Here is an 18,023-nt window from a genome sequence, read left to right as displayed (position 1 = left end):
TGTTTCTAGACGTTAAAGGAGCTTATGATAATGTCGCCCATGAAGCAATCCTTAACACGTTAGAAGCCGTCGGACTTGGTGGTAAGATGTATATGTGGGTGTGCAACTACTTACAGAGAAGATCATTCTACATGCACACAGAAAATGGCCCGACGTCCGAGCATTACGCTAGCCGAGGAGTCCCTCAAGGAGGAGTGCTTAGCCCGACTCTTTTCAATCTCACCCTCAGTGGCTTAGTTTACAACCTGCCAAGCACCGTGCGACTTTCCATCTATGCGGACGACATCTGCATTTGGGCATCAGGTGTGACACGACTTCAGCTTCGTGCTCGGCTTCAGAAGGCAGCCACAAAGACATCTTGCTACCTTCGTCAACAAGGACTTGAACTTTCATGCGGAAAGTGCGCAATGGTGGCATTCACGAGGAAGCCAATGTCTGGTTACGGCGTATCTATTAACGGACAACTTATACCATACAGTAGAAGTCACAGGTTCTTGGGAGTCGTAATCGATAGAGACCTGTCTTGGACTCCGCACGTCAATTACGTGAAAAAGCGGCTGACTGCTATCTGTCACCTGTTCAGGTTCCTTGCAGGAAAAAGTTGGGGAGCATCTATACACGCTATGTTACAGTTGTGCATGGCGTTGTTCGTTGGATTCCTGCGATACAGCCTGCCTGCAATATCCAACACCTGCAAGACTAACCTGCGTACGATTCAGAGCATTCAAGCCCAAGCCCTTAAGATATGTCTGGGCTTACCACGCAGTGCATCAACGGCTGTAACCATTGCCCTAGCGCAGGATTACCCGATCACGACGCACATTGCCATTGAGACAATGCGTATGCACCTCAGGCATTATGCTAGGACCCCTTCCCACCACTTGGCGAACCTCACTGCTGCAAGGCCCTGCTCGACATTTAGCGGTATTGTCAGTGCACATCGCGCGTCGTTTACCTCAGGGTACGCACCTGCGGCCAAGCCAGCGTTTCCTCCGTGGTGTTTGAGCCGTCCACAAGTTGAGATAATGATTCCAGGACTACAGAGGAAGACAGATCTACCGGCCCCTGCTCTAAAACAGCTGAGCTTACTTCTTCTGCACGAAAAGTACAGCACCCACGTGCACATCTATACCGACGGATCGACTACGTCGTGCAGTTCTGGTGGTGCCGTGGTTACACCAACGCGAGGAATGACACTGCGGTTCAAGACATCGCATGTCACGACCTCAACGGCGGCAGAACTAACGGCCCTGCGTCGAGCACTGGAATTCATTGATTCGGAAAGACCCAGAAAATGGGCTGTGTTCTGTGATTCCAAACCGGCATTACAGTGCACGCAGTCAGTTCTCCGACACGGATGTCATGACCAATTGACATACGAAGTCGTGAAACTTCACCATGACGACCAACAAAAAGGCCACGAAGTCGTTTTTCAGTGGGTACCTGGCCACTGTGGAATCAGTGGCAATGATTCCGCCGATAACGCTGCTCGCACAGCTCATCAAGAAGAGCACAGCGTTCCGATTCCGCTTTCAAGGACTGACGCTGCAAGGCAGCTTCGACACCTGGCACGTAGCCTCACAGTGACCGAGTGGAACTCGCAAAACTTACGACTGACACGACTACATCGACTAAACCCCTCCCTGCAGCTCCGACCTCCACCCGGACTTCCTCGACGTGAAGCTACGCTTCTCTGTCGCCTTTGGTTAGGAGTGGCCTTCACAAAGGCATACTCTACATTAATTGGAGTGACTGACAGTGCAGCATGCGAGGTCTGTGGCACCGAAGAAAACACCGACCACCTGCTGTGTCACTGTCCAAGATATGCCCTAGAGAGACAAGAACTTGCCAAAGCTTTCCAAAAACTGGACAATCGGCCGCTTTTTGTGCAGGTTCTGCTGGAACACCGCCCCCATCGCCCGTCGGCCCATAAAGCGGTGAAGGCACTTTTGTGTTTCTTAAGGACGACGGGTCTGTGCGACCACCTGTGACTATTAAAGCGATTTTTGTAAAACCACACGCGTCAGCGAACTTGCCGCAATTTCCTTGTTTCCTTCCCTCCTCTCTATCCCTGTGATCTTTGCTTTCCCCTTTCCCATTCCCCCGGTGTAGGGTAGCCAACCGGACGTTATTCTGGTTAACCTCCCTGCCTTCTTCTTTTCTCTTTCCTCCTCCTCCTTGTCAATGAATGTCACAAAAGGAAATATGGCGGATGTTCATTGAATGTCCTGCGCTTCGCTAGGCGGCACAGTTCGAAAGTGTTTTGTGATTCGAAAACGGTGTACGATTAGAGACTGGGGAAGCAGCTTGGAATTTAGACGAGGAACATTCGCAGCTACACCATGCCTTTTCCATACATCCATTTCCAGCTTCCGTCCTCTTCGTTGACAACTCGTACGACACGGGATGAGCGAGAAATGACAGTTAAAAGAAAGATAAATTAAGGACAGGAAAGGCCAACAAAACGAGCGTTTGGTTATCTACCCTAAACCGGGTTCTAAAGGCGAATAGAAAGAGGGAAAGCGAGGGAGAGTGAGCGCTGCACGTGCATAGGTGGGCGCAGAGGGGGGACTATAAACCGTCGCTCACGCCGGTGCCACACGGCAAACTGCACCAGTGCGTGAATAGCTTTTCCTTGCGTTAGCGACGGATGCGGCCACGGTGCCAGAATTTTAGATTCAGTTAACGGCCTGGAATGGCAGAAAGTGTTCTAGAATGGCTGATAGTCCAACGAAATCATCGAGCGCCTGTTGGGTCTCTGTCCTCGGTACGTCGTCCAGCACTTTTCTCTCCAGAAATGTCGGTTGAACATTAAAGAATTCGACCTCGCGTCCTTGCAGCGTTAATATTTGGTGTGGATACTTGCTTGATGACATGTTCTACAGAGTGGAAAAGAGAGAAGAAAAAAAATTGGAAAGGCAAGGAGCGTAACCGTAATATAAATATCCGGTTCGCTACCCTGCACTAGGAGAGCAGTAATGCGAGACAGAAAGTAGAGGTCGAAGAAAGCACATACACGGAGGGCGTAGGAGTGTCAGTCAAACTGTGGCTCTTCTTGGTGCTACAATGCTTCAGGAAGCCCATCTTTGTATAAATTACTGCCGAGTTAGACACAAGTAGCCTTCACAACCGCCAGAGAATCATGCGTTCAGTCATCTCGTACGTGTTGAAGGCTAATGACGGGCTTCAAGATGGGTCTTGCCTGGTGCGAGTTTGAAACTTACAATATCTAATAATGAAAGTGTTTCGTTTGGTAATATGAAGTTTTAGCTTTCGTTAGCTTTCACTATTCTTCGGGCTCTGCGGGGTCTGCAACATTTTGCAATAATATTAACCAAATAAATAAAGTGCTAACGCTTTTAAAACTCTGCGAACTAACACAGCAGCTTAAAGTATACATGGCTGCGTAAGCAAAACAAAGAATGCGAAGAACACATAACAGACAGAAAAGAAAGCAAACATTTTTTTAGGCAGAGGAACATTTATGCAAGCGTTTCTACAGACATGTTTGACTGAAAAGTGGCAAGACTTCGCAAATAATTGCGAGACTTGACACACTGTATAGACTCCTCTGCTAGTGACAAACTTTGCATACATCAGCAATGTATTGAAAATTCACTGCACAGAACCTGCATTAGTTATGTAGAACATGAAAAAGCGCTGAAGTTACCTAGCTTGCAAGTAACGCAGTGGGGACTAAATTTTGGCAGCCAAAGGCTGACTACAGGCTTCGCTTAAGGCAGCGATTTCAGTAGTCCGTAAGAAGGTGCGAATGCAGGTTCATGCGTTTTTTTTTTTTACCGAGCTCTTAGACGGTGTAGCTGACGACGCCAATAGTACCGCTTGAAAGCAGAGGCGGCCTTCCTGTGGACCCTGCCCACGTGAGAAGCCCGGATCAGGTACTGCTGAGGGCAAGCTGTTCCAAGTTTTCCTCGGAACCTTGGTTTTATTGTTAGTGACTGCTGAGATACGCAGACACATAAAAAATATCTTCCTGCGACAGAACACGATCACCGTGGCACTGCGACGTTGCCTATAGGTTTTGTTGCGAACTAAGTGGGAGGGCACACAAATTTAGATCACTTCGGAATTTTATTCACCGGTGCTTGTAGCTGTTGTATACATTATAAAGTAAGTCACATTTCACACAACATCAACCTAAACATACGAGATAACTATCACAGAACATGAGAAGGCTTCTTCCCTGCTTAATATACATGTAAAAACACCGCGTGACTTTTGGTGGCTGCTGTGCACATATACTGAGTGTCCAGTAACAGCCCGGCATCTGGACATCCCTTGTTGTACTTCAAATTGGCCATGACAGTACCAGGTGCTCAAAATTGATCTAAATTAATCCTGGTATTCAATTAATTGGATACAAGGCATCGAATAATTTTGTTTCATAGAGCCACGTCATGCATTTGTTGCACCAGACGTGCCACTTATACTCAGCCTTCAGTAGTGCAACTGGCGAGACATTAGCTAAACTGAAACCATTTATATGGCTGAAGTATGACGGATTCTGCCAGACGAGCGCCCGTGAAAAACGTGCTATGAATGTGTTTTAAGTTAGGCAGACGTATCCGATCTTCAGGTTTGGTGAAACCAAGATACCCTGACGTCAAGACAAATTCAGTAAAACACAGAGGCAGAAGTTGGATCACTAATTGGCTGCTGCACCCGACGGGATTATAGCGGGCTGCTTTAATTCACTTGGCCTACTTTATCTACGCCTTGACGGGAAACACTACAGCGTTGGCTTTCATACTTCTACCGGGGCCGGACGGCAGGAGAGGCGGGGGCACCAGTGCGAGGCTGACAGTTCCGCACAACGTGGCTGCCATCCAAGCTGCCCCCTCTTGGCATAACAATGGGAATGTTTCCACCTGCAGCACCTCCACAAACTTAGGAGGACTGCATGAGCTGACCGACGTCCTTGCACTGCAGCATGAACTACCAATCGCAAGTTCCATACGACAGACACGGGCGCTGACTTGTCGGAGCACGCCCACCCAAATGAGGAACAGAAGAGAGAGGAGAGCAGGTGGTCGAGGCCAGACTGTGCGCACGTCAGATGCTGCGCGTGCCCGCTGTCAGGCCCCGGGAGCCGTCGCCGGTACGCTCCATGCGCCGCTCCACCACATTCGTGGGCACCTCCTTGCGGTCGTACACCTGGCCGAGCCAGGCGAAGAAGTCGATGAACCACGTCGTCGTGTTGATACTGCAGCCCAGCTCGCTGGCGCGGTAGTCATAGGGGAACGTGTGATGGTAGTTGTGGAAGCCTTCGCCGTGGGCACCGATTATGGTCACCAGGTTTTGCCGGGGATTGATGTGCTTGTCGTAAGGTCGGTTGCCCCACATGTGTGCCGCGCTGTTCACCAGCCACGTCATGTTGAGCGTGAAGCAATAGCGAGTCAAGGAGCAGACCAGATAGGCATTCCACAGCGACTCTCCCCACAGCCACCACGGCACCACAGCCGGAAGGACGAAGCAGATAAGCACCATCATGGGCAAATAGTACCTGCGCAGAAAGAAACGATTAGGTTTGCACAGCAGGCTTTGAAGTCATCGGAAACTGTTCTCGATCTATCGCTATTGGTGACATTACATCTGAAGCACGCGTTTACTCGCTAAGCCAGCAGAGGCAGTTACGACGAAATACACTTGTGGGCGGGAACACGCCCTTAGCTTGGTATCACGCTGTTATCGATGGCACGTACAGTACGGACAATGGAGACAGGCGCCCGTCGCTGCAGTAAGGCATCACAGGGATGACGCCTTACTGTAGCGTATCGTCCGACTGGGCGATTTCACGTCACGTGGGAATGAAATAATGAGCGAAAGTAATCTATCGAGACTGCCGGGTCTCAGTTTATAAACTGGCACTTCGCGTTCACGTGTAGGTGAGGGCCATGTGCTGCGATGATCCACATGCGGTCGCTGGCACGAAGCATTTTACCCGTGCGTAAATTTCATCATCATCTTATTGCATGTCTACTGCAGCATGAAGACCTTTGATGGCTATTTCCAATAATACCTTTCCCCTGTCAACCACTGCCGTCCCATTCTTGCAACTCTACTCATCTCATACCACCACCTCTACACCCTCGACGTGCGTTTCCTTTTACTTGGTGCCCACTCGAAGAGCCTACCGGTTATCTACTCTACGCCTTACACGACGAGCTCAGCCCCACTTCTTTCTCAACTAGAATATCAGCTGATATCAGATATCGGTTTGATCTCTAATACGCTCTGTCACCTTCATCGTTTTCCATTCCGTCACTCGTTGCGCTGTTTCCTTGTTTATACAAGTTGGGTCCCATAGGTAAGCGCCGTCAGAGTACACTGAATGCGTACTTTTTTTTTTTTTTCAGAAATATCTGTACGTTGACGACGAGCTCGGCCCCACTTCTTTCTCAACTAGAATATCAGCTGATATCAGATATCGGTTTGATCTCTAATACGCTCTGTCACCTTCATCGTTTTCCATTCCGTCACTCGTTGCGCTGTTTCCTTGTTTATGCAAGTTGGGTTCCATAGGTAAGCGCCGTCAGAGTACACTGAATGCGTGCTTTTTTTTGTTTTCAGAAATATCTGTACGTTGCATTTTATGACTTAGTGATACCCGTCGCACGTCCTCCGACCCAGTTTTATTCGGCTTCCGCCTTGACAGCTCGACTGACAGCGGGGCGATGTGGAGAAGCCGTAGTGGAGGATTAACTTTAAGCACCTCGGATTCTTGCAACGCTCACATAAATCAAAGAGCACGAGCGCTCTTTTTGCATTTCGCCCTCCACTCAAAATGCGGCCGACGTCAGCGAATATGCGTAAACCACGACCTCGGCAGAAGGCGACAGCCACTCGTCGACAGTTTCATCAAGGCTGACTATACGATTCACGGACTGCGTTGCTCCCTGTCTACCGAGTAGCGCTACCTTGGTCTCTCGTGCACTAAGTTCCGAGCCTGCCATTAGGCATTTTCGGTTCAAGTCTTCAATCTCATTTGCTATACGTCATCTGTCGCGTTGCCGAGCAAGAAAATGTCATATTGCGGAGATATTCCACTATAATTCCCACACCTAACCTTCCAAATCTAGCCTCCCGAATACCTTTCGCAAGCGTGCAGTGATTAACAATGGTCAGATTGTACCTCCTTGCCTGACACGCTTCTTAATCGGTAATTTTGTTTCGACTTTTTCACCTGAAGAATCACGTTATCCGAGGAAGGCTGAAAATATTTTCGAATATATATGCAAGTGCGCTTTCAATAATTCTTGACTATGCAATGTACCCATGACTGCTGGAATCTATACAGAATCCAACGGCTTTCCGCAATTAGTGAACGACACATACCGGGTTTCTCACGAAATTTGTTCGAAATCCTTCAAAAGTAAAGAAGCTGAGATAGGGAAATTATTTCTTCTGGGTTACATTTACCACTGAGGCATACATTTGAAAATGACGCGATGCAGTAATTAGGCACGTAGTTATGTAAGTTCGATTGACCTTCTAAGCAAAAGAGTTATGCGATTGGTTCCAACGGAAGACTTGAAGCGCGTCATCCGAGGAGCTCATAACCGATTCAAGGAACCAGAAAAAAAGTTGGCGCTGCTAATTTTTAAGGCGTAATTAATTCCGACAGATCTCGCACAGAGAAGCGAAACTGAACAACCGAAGAGTACACCTGTCGCGCCATTATAGTAGGCGCCCGTCCAGGAGTGGCGTGAACCTCACCGTCGGGCGAGCACGAAGCTAGCGCGATGATAAGAGCGGTCGCACGATGCTCGCCCGACGGGCGTCTACTGAGGGCGCGATAGTTGCACGCTTCGGCGGTTTCGCTATGCCGCGTGAAATCGGTCGGAACTGCGCTGTAAAAATGAGTAGCGCCAAAGTTTCTTCTTTCTGGGAAGAAACCTTGACTAGCAGAAGTGGGCGAGTTGGTTATGCATACTTGATGAAATGAGCGCTGCGAAGACGCGGACGAAAGAACACATGTACGACAGACAAGGCGCCTTGTCTGTCGTACATGTGTTCTTTCGTCCGCGTCTTCGAAGCGCTCATTTCATCAAACCTTGACTAAGCTGCAAGGCTAGTAATTGTCCAATGGCAGCCTTTAAATTAGCACCTGAGCAGACAAGCGCGTACACCAGCGGGTATGATGCAAGTCCCAGCACGTCGTCTCCGAGATATTCCAGCGCGCCGCCTAATCTTGCTGGTCATGCCGAAGAGGAGCCGCGCTGGTTCTCAACGTTCTGGTTTATTTCCGGCGAGTGATAGCGGCAGCGTCATTTCCAGCTCGGGTATCGAACACGTCTATTATTGATAGTTTTGAGTGACGCATCCACTCGTATTTCACACCTACATTTTGCACAGAGGCCGAGATATATCTACACTACCTGAGACCATAGGATTTTCATGGCGTCCGAAAATACTTCTCTCAGAGCAAGCCTATACTCTGCCCTGATTAAATGAAGTGTACCCCTGGCGCTATTCGAAATCATTTTAGTGAATATTGTGTACATTTTTAGAAGCAAGCTAATAGGTCTATAACTCGTCACTTCTTTCACGTCTTTTTTTTTTTCCTGAAGAATTAGTATTATGCTGACAACCTTTCAAGTATCTGGTAGATTTCAAATCACTAGGCATTTCGTACAAAGGGTATCAACCTTTCATAGTAAAATGTCCCGGCTGTAATTCGTCAGATTCACTCTCATTCCGCCTTGTCCTACCGCTTTTCCCCTAAACATATATTGCAAAGCCACCCTGAACTTGAACCTTCACTCTGCTCTGCAACTACGTCTAACCACGGCTACGCGGTTGTTCGTAGGTTCAATGTAAAACTCCTTTGTTGCTTTTGCTACTTCATCGAATTTGATTATCTTGATTATCTTTGTTCACATGCATCCTGTTCCGGTCAATGACAAGGCTCCTCTTAGCCGATTTCAAGTTTGCCCCATTTTTTACCACTCCGACAATCTTTCCAAAGTTACAATTAAAATTTCCGATGCTTTTCTTTAGCCCTGGGTAAGCTATTGCGTGGGACAGTGAGTTCCCGTAGGGCATATTTTCGAGTGACAAATAAGTAAAACTTGCGCGAAACGTTTTCCCTTGCTACTAGACGGCTTACTGTGCGGTAACCGAGCGTCAGCTAGCGAAGGTTTTTTAAACGTGGGTAAATTGAGCTACCACTAAAATACTTCGTGCAAGTAGCCCTAGGCGTCTAGAATGCACGTGAACGAGGCCACGCACTGCTACAGCATACACGTAAGCCCTGTAAGAGCTCGTTAAGTAAGCGCGAGCTGTAGTCATAATCTTTGCCTTAGTACAGTACTCTTCAGTGTACTTTAGTACACTGAAGTATTTATTAATATATGCTTCGATGTACGAGTGTACGTACTTTCTTTGGAAACGGACGACTGGGTCAGCCAGGAGGTCACTCATGTCGATGGTATTGCCCTTGGCACGCACGTCGGGGTGCTTGCGAACCAGAAGCCAGCCGACATGAGAGAAGAAGAAGCCCCGCGTTGCATCATGCGGATCGGCGGTGGTCTCGGAGTACTTGTGGTGCATCCGGTGATCTCTCGCCCACTCATAGATATCGTTCTGCAATGGAAAACAAAACCATCACAAAATTAACCTATTCAATGCGATCGGTGCATTTCCCAAAAAAACGCAACCCGCCTGCAGCGGTTCCTTGGAGCCTCAGAAACCGTTGCGCACTTGCACGACTTGAAAAAACGTTGCGCGTTAGATCTAAACGACGTTTGGGGAATCCCACTTCGTTTAATCTGTACTAAGTAAGTTCCACAAGCACAGGTACTATTTATTAAATCTATCAGCAACTGATATATAGCTATTCAACTTTTACTTCCGAGTTGGTAATCTGCAAGCACGTTTGCGCCCGCTAGTTCGCGGAGCACGCCTCCTCAGAAGAATTGCTTACGAGTTACAAAGGAAGATCATTTGTCTCGATGTAGGCGGTCTTTCCGGGTCTTTATTTTCGCAACTAAAACTTACATCGACGTCAAGATTTTTTTCCAACGATTGCGAAGACGATGAGGTGTATTAAATGCGAACCAGGAGCTTCCAGCGCGAGGTTCTTCGCAGAAAACGTGTGCTATGGAACTGATTTGATTAGCAAGAGTTGCTACTTCACAAGTATCATTGCGTCCTTTCCTGCATTCTGAAGGGGCCGCAGTCGCGCAACTGCAACACTAAAAAGCCGTACGAGACGAAGGAGCACCTCGGCACATCATTATCTGACGTGTTTCCAGCGTGATTTATACACAGCGACTACATTTCCAGGCGCTTCTGACGCGTCAGTTACACGCCCCCCACTGCCTTTCTCTAAAATGAAAGATCCAAGCTGACGTCCTTTGCTCACCTGGAATGCCATGGTCTGGAAAATCATCATCATGATGCGGTAGGGTAGTTTGGCTTTGTACGCCTTGTGGGACCACATGCGGTGGGAACCGGCTGTTATTCCAATGCCAGACAACGTGTACAGGATGTATGCTGAAAGATGGAGAGATAATGCGCATAAGTACTCGCGCGGCTCCCCGATGGGGTAGGCAAGTTGATATGCTCTGCAGTTGATACGTCCTTAGGAAACAGCTACACATAGAAAAAAACAAGAGAGGGGGAGACGCTGCCACCAACGTACAACTGTCAGCGCCAATGTAAGTGTGGAATTTACTAAAGCATTTCTTTTAAAATTATAAAGGAAAGTCATTGTTGCACACCTTCAAAAACAAGACGAAGCAGAAGAACAGCAACAAGAGCACCCACAACAAAATCAGTACAGATCGAACACTAAAGCACTGAAACGTAGTTTGGTCCGGTGGACCCAAAATGGATCGGACGACTTAGCATGCCTTAAGTGTCGGGTCTCCAATCTGGAAACTGCCGAAGGGACTCCCAAGATTAATGATTTATTTATGGAAATCTGCACCGCAAGGCATGCCATAGTGGAGCACTTCGAATCAATATCGACCACTTGGTGCACTCTAACGCGGCCCTTCATTTCAATATACGTTTCCCCTTTCCATTTGTCTTCGGTCTCCATATTTGAGTTCTTACAATCTCCATCCTGACGCGTAGGGCAGCCTACTAGATTTTAATTGGTTTGCCGGTGTGCATTTTCTTATCTCTCTCCTGCCTCCACTTCTCACAGCATGTTCTGGCGCAACACCGCTGTTTCATTGCTAGCCACTGCATTATACAGGGTGATTTTTTTTTCTTCAGTTGCACCAAATTAAAAAAAAAGAAAGCTGCCTATGGCAGAAAGCACAATTCTAACCCTTGACCTAAATTACTCGATGAGGCGGCCTTTACTTCTACGAGAAAGCGAAATGTTAATTGAATAACTAATTTACGCCAATTAACTTTTTTAATAATTACTTTACGCCACATATTTAGATCGACGAATTATAGCCGCTGAGTTAGCACGGAGTATCCACTAGGAACGAATTCTCTGGAGAGCACCAGTTCCGAAATATTAATTTTCAGTGTCCGACGTCATGCACTGGCGTTCCAGTTACTTAAACCGCTGTTTTAGGCATTGAAGCACAAAAGTAACTAGAACACTAATGCATTTCGTCGGACACTCTAAAAATTTATATCTTGGAAGTGGTGCTGTCCAGAGAACTTGTTCCAAGTGGATACGCCGTGCGAACACAGCGGCTACAATTCGTAGATTGAAATATGTGGCGTAAAGTATAGCGTTAATTATTCAATTGAACATTTTGATTTCTCGTAGAAGTAATGGCCGCCTCATCGAGTAATTTAGATCAAGGGTTATAAATGTGCTATCCGCCAAAGACAGTCTTAAAAAAAAATGGTGCAGCTAAAAAAAGAACACCCTTTACGTGCCGGGGTCACCAAGAAGCAGGCAGTTATTGAGCCTAGTGTCGCGGGCATATGGGCGTAAATATGTAATACGTGGCCTGATGTTCTGTACAGAAGGCGCAGACAACATTCGGTTTAAAAAGGAAAGTAACCTGCGTGAAGTTTTGTCAACAATGTTTACAAAACTCCCGGCAGCAGTTTGGCGCAACCCTGCTGGTTATACAAGCTTGCACGTGACACGCACGCACGCACAAGCTAACGTCACCGTCATAAAGGTTATAAAACTAATATGCGAGTCATACTCGCTTGCGCGGTAGTGGCCTGGATGTAGCGCCGTGAAAACACCTTTCTATAAACTGATATCGTAAAATACTGGTGTGTGTATATATATATATATATATATATATATATATATATATATATATATATATATATATATATATCGGTTCAACTTGCCTGCTCCGCAACCACGCGGCATTCTGCGACCCCAAGCATCTCTGCAATTTTTTAAGCTTATGAAATTCAAAAAAACGCACCAGATGACGCAAGCAGTTACGTAGGTAGCTGCGTCCGAGGAATTAACGAACGAAACGTTCATTCATAGAAAATGTCACCAGCGGACCCTGGAATCGAATCTGCTAATTTACGCACGCCTTGTCACAAAATCAGCTGCAGGGTTGTCGAGACTGGCCCACCTCTGTTTTGCCTGGCATGAACGCCTTGCAATGTGCACTGGCGCTAGATTTTGCAACCGAGTTAGGAAATGGCTCTGGTCACTCCGTTATCTACTTCGGAGAAGCAACATTTTAGACATAAATAAAACCAGAGGTCTACCACGCAAAGTTTTTCTACTGTATACGCATAGCACGTAATGGGCGAGTGCTTGTTTTCTGCTTGCAGCCGCTAGAGATACTGGTAGATGCCCCCCATTCCTGCTCATGCAAATAACGAAACTCACACCCTCAGGCCCCCTCTGAGGGGGCGTCAGGCCAAACTCCAGTAAGCAATGAATAAACGATCCGTTGTGGCTGCTGCGGGGCTTTGCAATGCGTTTTATTATCACTAGTGGAAACCGTGGTCTCTCCCATAGCTAAACACAGCGCACGTTAGAAGAAGGAATTTATTATTCAAGACAGCGTACGCGGTTCGATGGCGTTAGCATGAGAAAAAGAGAAATAGCGATAGCTAGTTGTTTCTCTCCCCCTCCGACAGTGCAAAACAATTCGTACACGCGAGTGGCGAATACTGCATCGAGGAAAGAAAGGAAATGGTCAGTTTCCATTTTTCCACAATGAATGGTATTGCGTACTCCAGGTCAGAGCGGAAACTTTAACAGAAGAAGAATGGCATCATTCGCTTTCCACTGAACGTGCCAACTAACGCGAGCACTCTCAATATTTCACCGAAGGAACGAGAGAGCGATAACATATATAATAAATCAGGGTATGGGTCGAACTGGGAACTAGAAGGAGAGGTTGGAAGCAACAAGTTTCTACCAACTCCATTTCACGCACTTTTTGGTAGACGGTGATGCGCAATGACCTGGATTTCCGAACCACCGTATGTAGCCATGCAGAAGATTAAGCCGGAGAAAAGCTGGCAAGTGTCCGATGGCTTATACGCCATCGATATTCGACTCGAATTAAGCCACACACACTATTTTTCTTCTCTTCGCACAATACACTGCACTGCATTGATCCTCGCTGCTTTGGCATAGCAGCTACACTGATGGTTGCAAGTTGTCGTGCCGCTGCAGCCAGGGCCAGCATCTGACGTCGCAACGCCCCGCAAGCACGTTAACGCGGACCTCGTATCGCAGACTTTTCACATACCTGTCGAAGAGACCGATTTGGAGCCTTTGTTGTGAGGCGAGGAGAGTTATACGATAATGCTGACCCTCATCCCCTCTATAGCTCTAAGGTCGCATTATTAATCAATGAAGACATCCTTATTGCCTACATCAGCATACTTCATAGAACTTCCACGTGTTTATATCAGGGTGCTTTAATGCACGGAACGTGGCTAGACTAACGGCGGAACGTGGATGAACTTTTGGAGAACGGGACTAAATTATTCTTAATCAGTCCATTACGAAATTAAGCGCTGCACGCGTCATTTTATCACTGCTACCTTTTCGAACCTTCCGAGGTCGTCACAAGTACACATTTTCATGGGCGAAGGTCAGACATAATTCTGTGCCGGCGATGACCTAGATCAGATAAGGCGGTTCTCAGCCAACGGAGATCCTAATCGAAACGAGGTCTGCGATTGCGCCTGCGAAGGTAAAGCGTTTCGCGGTCGTTCCTAGCCGCACATGGCCCCGGTGCCTGCACTCAGCGCAACGCGAAGAGCAAGGACTCGAAAGGGAGAGAGAGAAAGCGTTCAGAGGACGAAGATCCAATCACGAAGGATTACCGCCTTCCGCGTGTGCCACTTGTATCTTTATGAGCTCATCAGCAATAGTCTTTTTTTTCCCAACACCAATTGCAACCCGCAACAAATATCAACCTTACATGCATGTTTAAATGCCACGACGGATATGTGGCCGAGTTTCAGGAAGTATAGCACAAGCTACGCGGGAAGAAGAAAATTAGCTCATTGCCTTCTGGTACACTGTGCGTGGTTCCTTATAAGAATATATGGGACGATTTCAGGAGACCATTGTATAACCTTTTAGCTACATTAAGTATCCCAGTTTGAAACCTTCGGCCGCTGACGACAGGTTCCAGTCGCATGACGACAGTTTAGTATACTCTGCCTCAGAGAGGCCATCCAGAGGCTTCCCTGCGGAGACATCACCTCCCGGAGGAAATCTTTCTGCTTCCCAGCAGACGGCGCCACTATAGTTCAATGACCTGGGCCGCTATATTGTAGCGATGCCTTATGCCTTATTCTATGCTATTCTTATCATCCACCACACACGGCCGCCTGATCCCGTTGATAATGTGGGCAGACCGTCGCTATGACCACTGGCCAAGCGCGAAAAGTCTGAAAAAGAATAGAATAGGAAAAGGCATCGCTACAAAATACCGGCCCTGTTCCCATTTTGCCTTGTCTGTCATCACTCTAAGCACTAAGCGGAAAAGTCGCATACATAACTACACCCGCCGCGACAGCTAAGCGGTCGTGTCGTTCTGGTGTTGAGCGCCAGGTGGCCAGTTCAATTGTCGGCAGCCGCATCACATGTGGTTCACGGATAACCCGGAACCTTATTCTGCTGATGCGTCGCTTATAGTTGCGCTCCAAATTTCCGAAGACTCCACCAATTAACTTCGAGAAGTCCTATTCCATTCTCTTGTCCTAGGCATTACCGTCTTACTTATTGACGCCATGCTGAAATAATTCTCAATCCCTCCCCCTCACGAAAATAAAAAGAAGAAAGAAAACAGAACACGATAATACGGTTTCGTTAGCTGCACCATTTCGACCGTCCAAGGCCTACAAATATGCAATATTTGTAGGTGGCGACGGAATGCAAAACCGCTCGTGTACCGTGCTTCGGGAGCACGTTAAACCCCATAACTTCAATTTAGAGCCCAATTATTATTATTATTATTATTATTATTATTATTATTATTATATAGACGCGAGCTCCGCAAAAGTTTTGGTTACAAATTGTCGGTATACCTCACCCGCGTGTACAATATATTCGTACGCTCCAGATGTTCAAAGAGATGCAGTTTAGGGAATCGTGGTAGCGTTTCAGGTTTGTCGCCAAGTCACAGGGTTGTACACTTCATGGGCATCACCTTAAAAATTTTCCAATTTTCGATGCGTTCGCGAGCAAAACAAAAACGACATAAGTAAAAAATCTACTCTGAACAGACGGTAGACTTACGCATCATGTGCGGAGCGACTGTTAGCAGCATATTATTTGTGTAAACATCAACGAAAATAGGGGGGAAATAATGCGACTGTAAATTACGCAAACAAAACTCGCAATTGTGCAAACCGGATCTGTCCGTCAGGGCGTCTAAAGCGGACAAACGTGATAGGTAGCGCACATAACCTTGAGAACGACACTGTTGTGAAGAAGACTTTTTCAGGGCCCAATTAAAATGATTTAGGCAAACTCCCACTTGAGGTGAGTTAGTGCGCTTTAAACGACCTGTTAGTCGCTGTTCCCAAAATTACGATACCTGTTTTGCTTGGGGATGTTAGTGGGGTAGCTTTAATGTCTTCTCTTTTTTTTTTTTATCTGTCCTTTTCGTTCTTTGTTCTTTAAAATGTAATTGACAGCCTAAACTTTCCGAAGTGCAGCAAATTTCACGCATGCATGTTCAGTGGTTGCGAAGTGATAGCATTTCCGCGTTTCATACGTATTCGAAGACGCAGTCCAATACGGGTGTCAAACAGTGCGATCGAGCTCGACCGAGATTGATCGCGATCAAAAGTGCACCATGTGACAACCGTATAAGAGACAGTGCCGAAGAATCGCTGGCTTTGTGAGCACTTTAAAGAAAGAAAAAAAAAAGGCTACGACAAACTGGACCAGGCGCACACATGAACTGTCGGATGCAATGCATTATACGACAGTTTTGCAGACTAGCTGCGTTTACTCTGTCTAGACATGCACAGAAAGTGGTTTTGGCACGTAAAACCCCAAATATTATTATTATTAGACACGCTGCCATTATGAAACGTCCAAAACGCTTTGGGGCTAACACCTTCCGCGCTTGAGCATTCATGTGGATGCATGAGCGAGTTAAGAAATATGAAGCAGGCGACACACAATGATCCTTTACACGTTTTTTGTCGCGTTCATTAAATGACACTGCCTTTTGCTTTGCAGACGGGCAATAATTCCTTCTCAGGGCTTCAGAGCGAAGGGCTACTTCAATGCCCACATTTGTACAGGGTGGCAAACAAAAGGCTCAGGTCTAAAAAAAACAAGGAAGCGCAAGTAAAGCACATCAAGCTGGCTCGTGATGCTGCGTGGCCAGAAAAACGCTGCAACACGCGCCAGCGGAGAATGAATGGAGCGTGGGGTGGGCCTTACCGGCGAGCACGGTCTTCCACTGAACGGTGAAGAAAATCAAGTAGAAACCGTAGAGAGAGATCAGGTGCAGGCTTCCCATGAGAAGCACATTGCGCCATACAATCTCCCTTTTGTACGGCTTGGGGGCCGGCAGCTCTTCCGTCACGGTCTCCGTCACTGTCGACATGGTTCGCTTCTGCGTACGTTAAAGACGGCAACTCTTCAGTATAGCAGACGACATGGCGGACTAGACTCGGAACTTGACACCCTAAAATCCGGACATACGCTGCGCGACATAGCGTGGTCGTGGCAAGATCACTAGCAATCGAAATAAATTCCCGCTGTAACCGAGGGTTGCCCGATAAAACAATGCCCGGTGCTTGCATGCTGGAAGGGGGTGTGTTTAGGTGATTGATTGATTCGTCTGATTTCTGCAAAGGTCTGGTGGACGGAGTGGCAGCAACAGGTAAAGGTGCCAGAAGAATAACACATGGAAAGACATTCGACAGTCTGTACGAAGACCGCTTCGCATGGTGCTGCCGTTTTGCGGGAAAGCCAATGTGCTGACTGCAGCACAAGCGATAGTTGTGCGCGCAAAGCTACAGGCAGCCAAGGAAAACGATTTGCAACATCATTGGTGCCCGAAGCCCACTTGCGAAGAAAATATGCTATTGAAACAGGGGCTTATGTATAGCAGCAAAAATAAAAGAGATGTGCTCCGATTCATTCTTACATCACCTATACGGACGCGAAGTTCATAACGCGAATTGCATCACCCGAACTCACGGAAGGTACAAGTCTTAAAAAAGAAAGGAACAATTTGTAACTTCGTAAAGTCTTACTGAAGGCTATATTCGCCAAAACAATACTAATTTCCTTTCTAGACACTAGAGAAAGAGAAAAAAAAAACTGTCTAGCTAGCCCGTGTGGGCAATGTTGCCCCGGCTAATTCACCGAAACTTGTCCGTCCGCCGAAGCTATCCGGTCCCTTACCGGCAGGTACACTTCAGTCAAACGCCAAGACGGGAGCACTCGCCTGTGGTTAATCCAGCCGCGCGGAGTATCCAATGTGACGGCTGCCAACGTGCTGCCACCGCAGTTATAAGAGGAGACGTGCGCCGCTGCTGGCGGGAATCCAGAGAGAGCGGATAAAAATCACGCGTTCACAGGCCGACGGGGAACGCCGGCTGGAGGA

General features: G+C 47.3%; 1 protein-coding gene across 2 annotated transcripts; it reads right to left on the bottom strand.

Moving 5' to 3' along the window:
- Positions 1-4,073: 4,073 nt before the first annotated feature.
- LOC135897732 (stearoyl-CoA desaturase 5-like) lies at positions 4,074-18,023 on the bottom strand. Of its 2 annotated transcripts, none has more exons than XM_065426447.2 (5): positions 17,865-18,023; positions 16,850-17,024; positions 10,388-10,518; positions 9,401-9,606; positions 4,074-5,524 (listed from the first exon to the last, which is right to left on the bottom strand). In XM_065426447.2, the coding sequence occupies exons 2-5, from the start codon at positions 17,013-17,015 to the stop codon at positions 5,074-5,076; spliced, it is 954 nt and encodes a 317-aa protein (XP_065282519.1). In that variant the 5' UTR covers positions 17,016-17,024; positions 17,865-18,023; the 3' UTR covers positions 4,074-5,073. The 2 variants fall into 2 exon arrangements, with proteins under 2 accessions (XP_065282519.1, XP_065282520.1); XM_065426448.2 differs by having other exon boundaries at positions 17,822-17,981.

Source organism: Dermacentor albipictus, chromosome 1 (assembly GCF_038994185.2).
Source record: "Dermacentor albipictus isolate Rhodes 1998 colony chromosome 1, USDA_Dalb.pri_finalv2, whole genome shotgun sequence".
NCBI lineage: Eukaryota > Metazoa > Arthropoda > Arachnida > Ixodida > Ixodidae > Dermacentor > Dermacentor albipictus.
The sequence above is the reverse complement of the archived record's forward strand: the minus strand, read 5'-3'. Positions and strand labels throughout refer to the sequence as shown.

Bases quoted from the DNA above. Each gene is read 5' to 3' on its own strand.
- LOC135897732 (XM_065426447.2), bottom strand. From the start codon at position 17,015: ATGTCGACAGTGACGGAGACCGTGACGGAAGAGCTGCCGGCCCCCAAG. The intron at 10,519-16,849 runs GTAAGGCCCACC...TCCATCTTTCAG, and splicing joins GTGGAAGACCGTGCTCGCCG to CATACATCCTGTACACGTTG. The intron at 5,525-9,400 runs GTACGTACACTC...CTTTCTGCGCAG, and splicing joins GTCGTCCGTTTCCAAAGAAA to GTACTATTTGCCCATGATGG.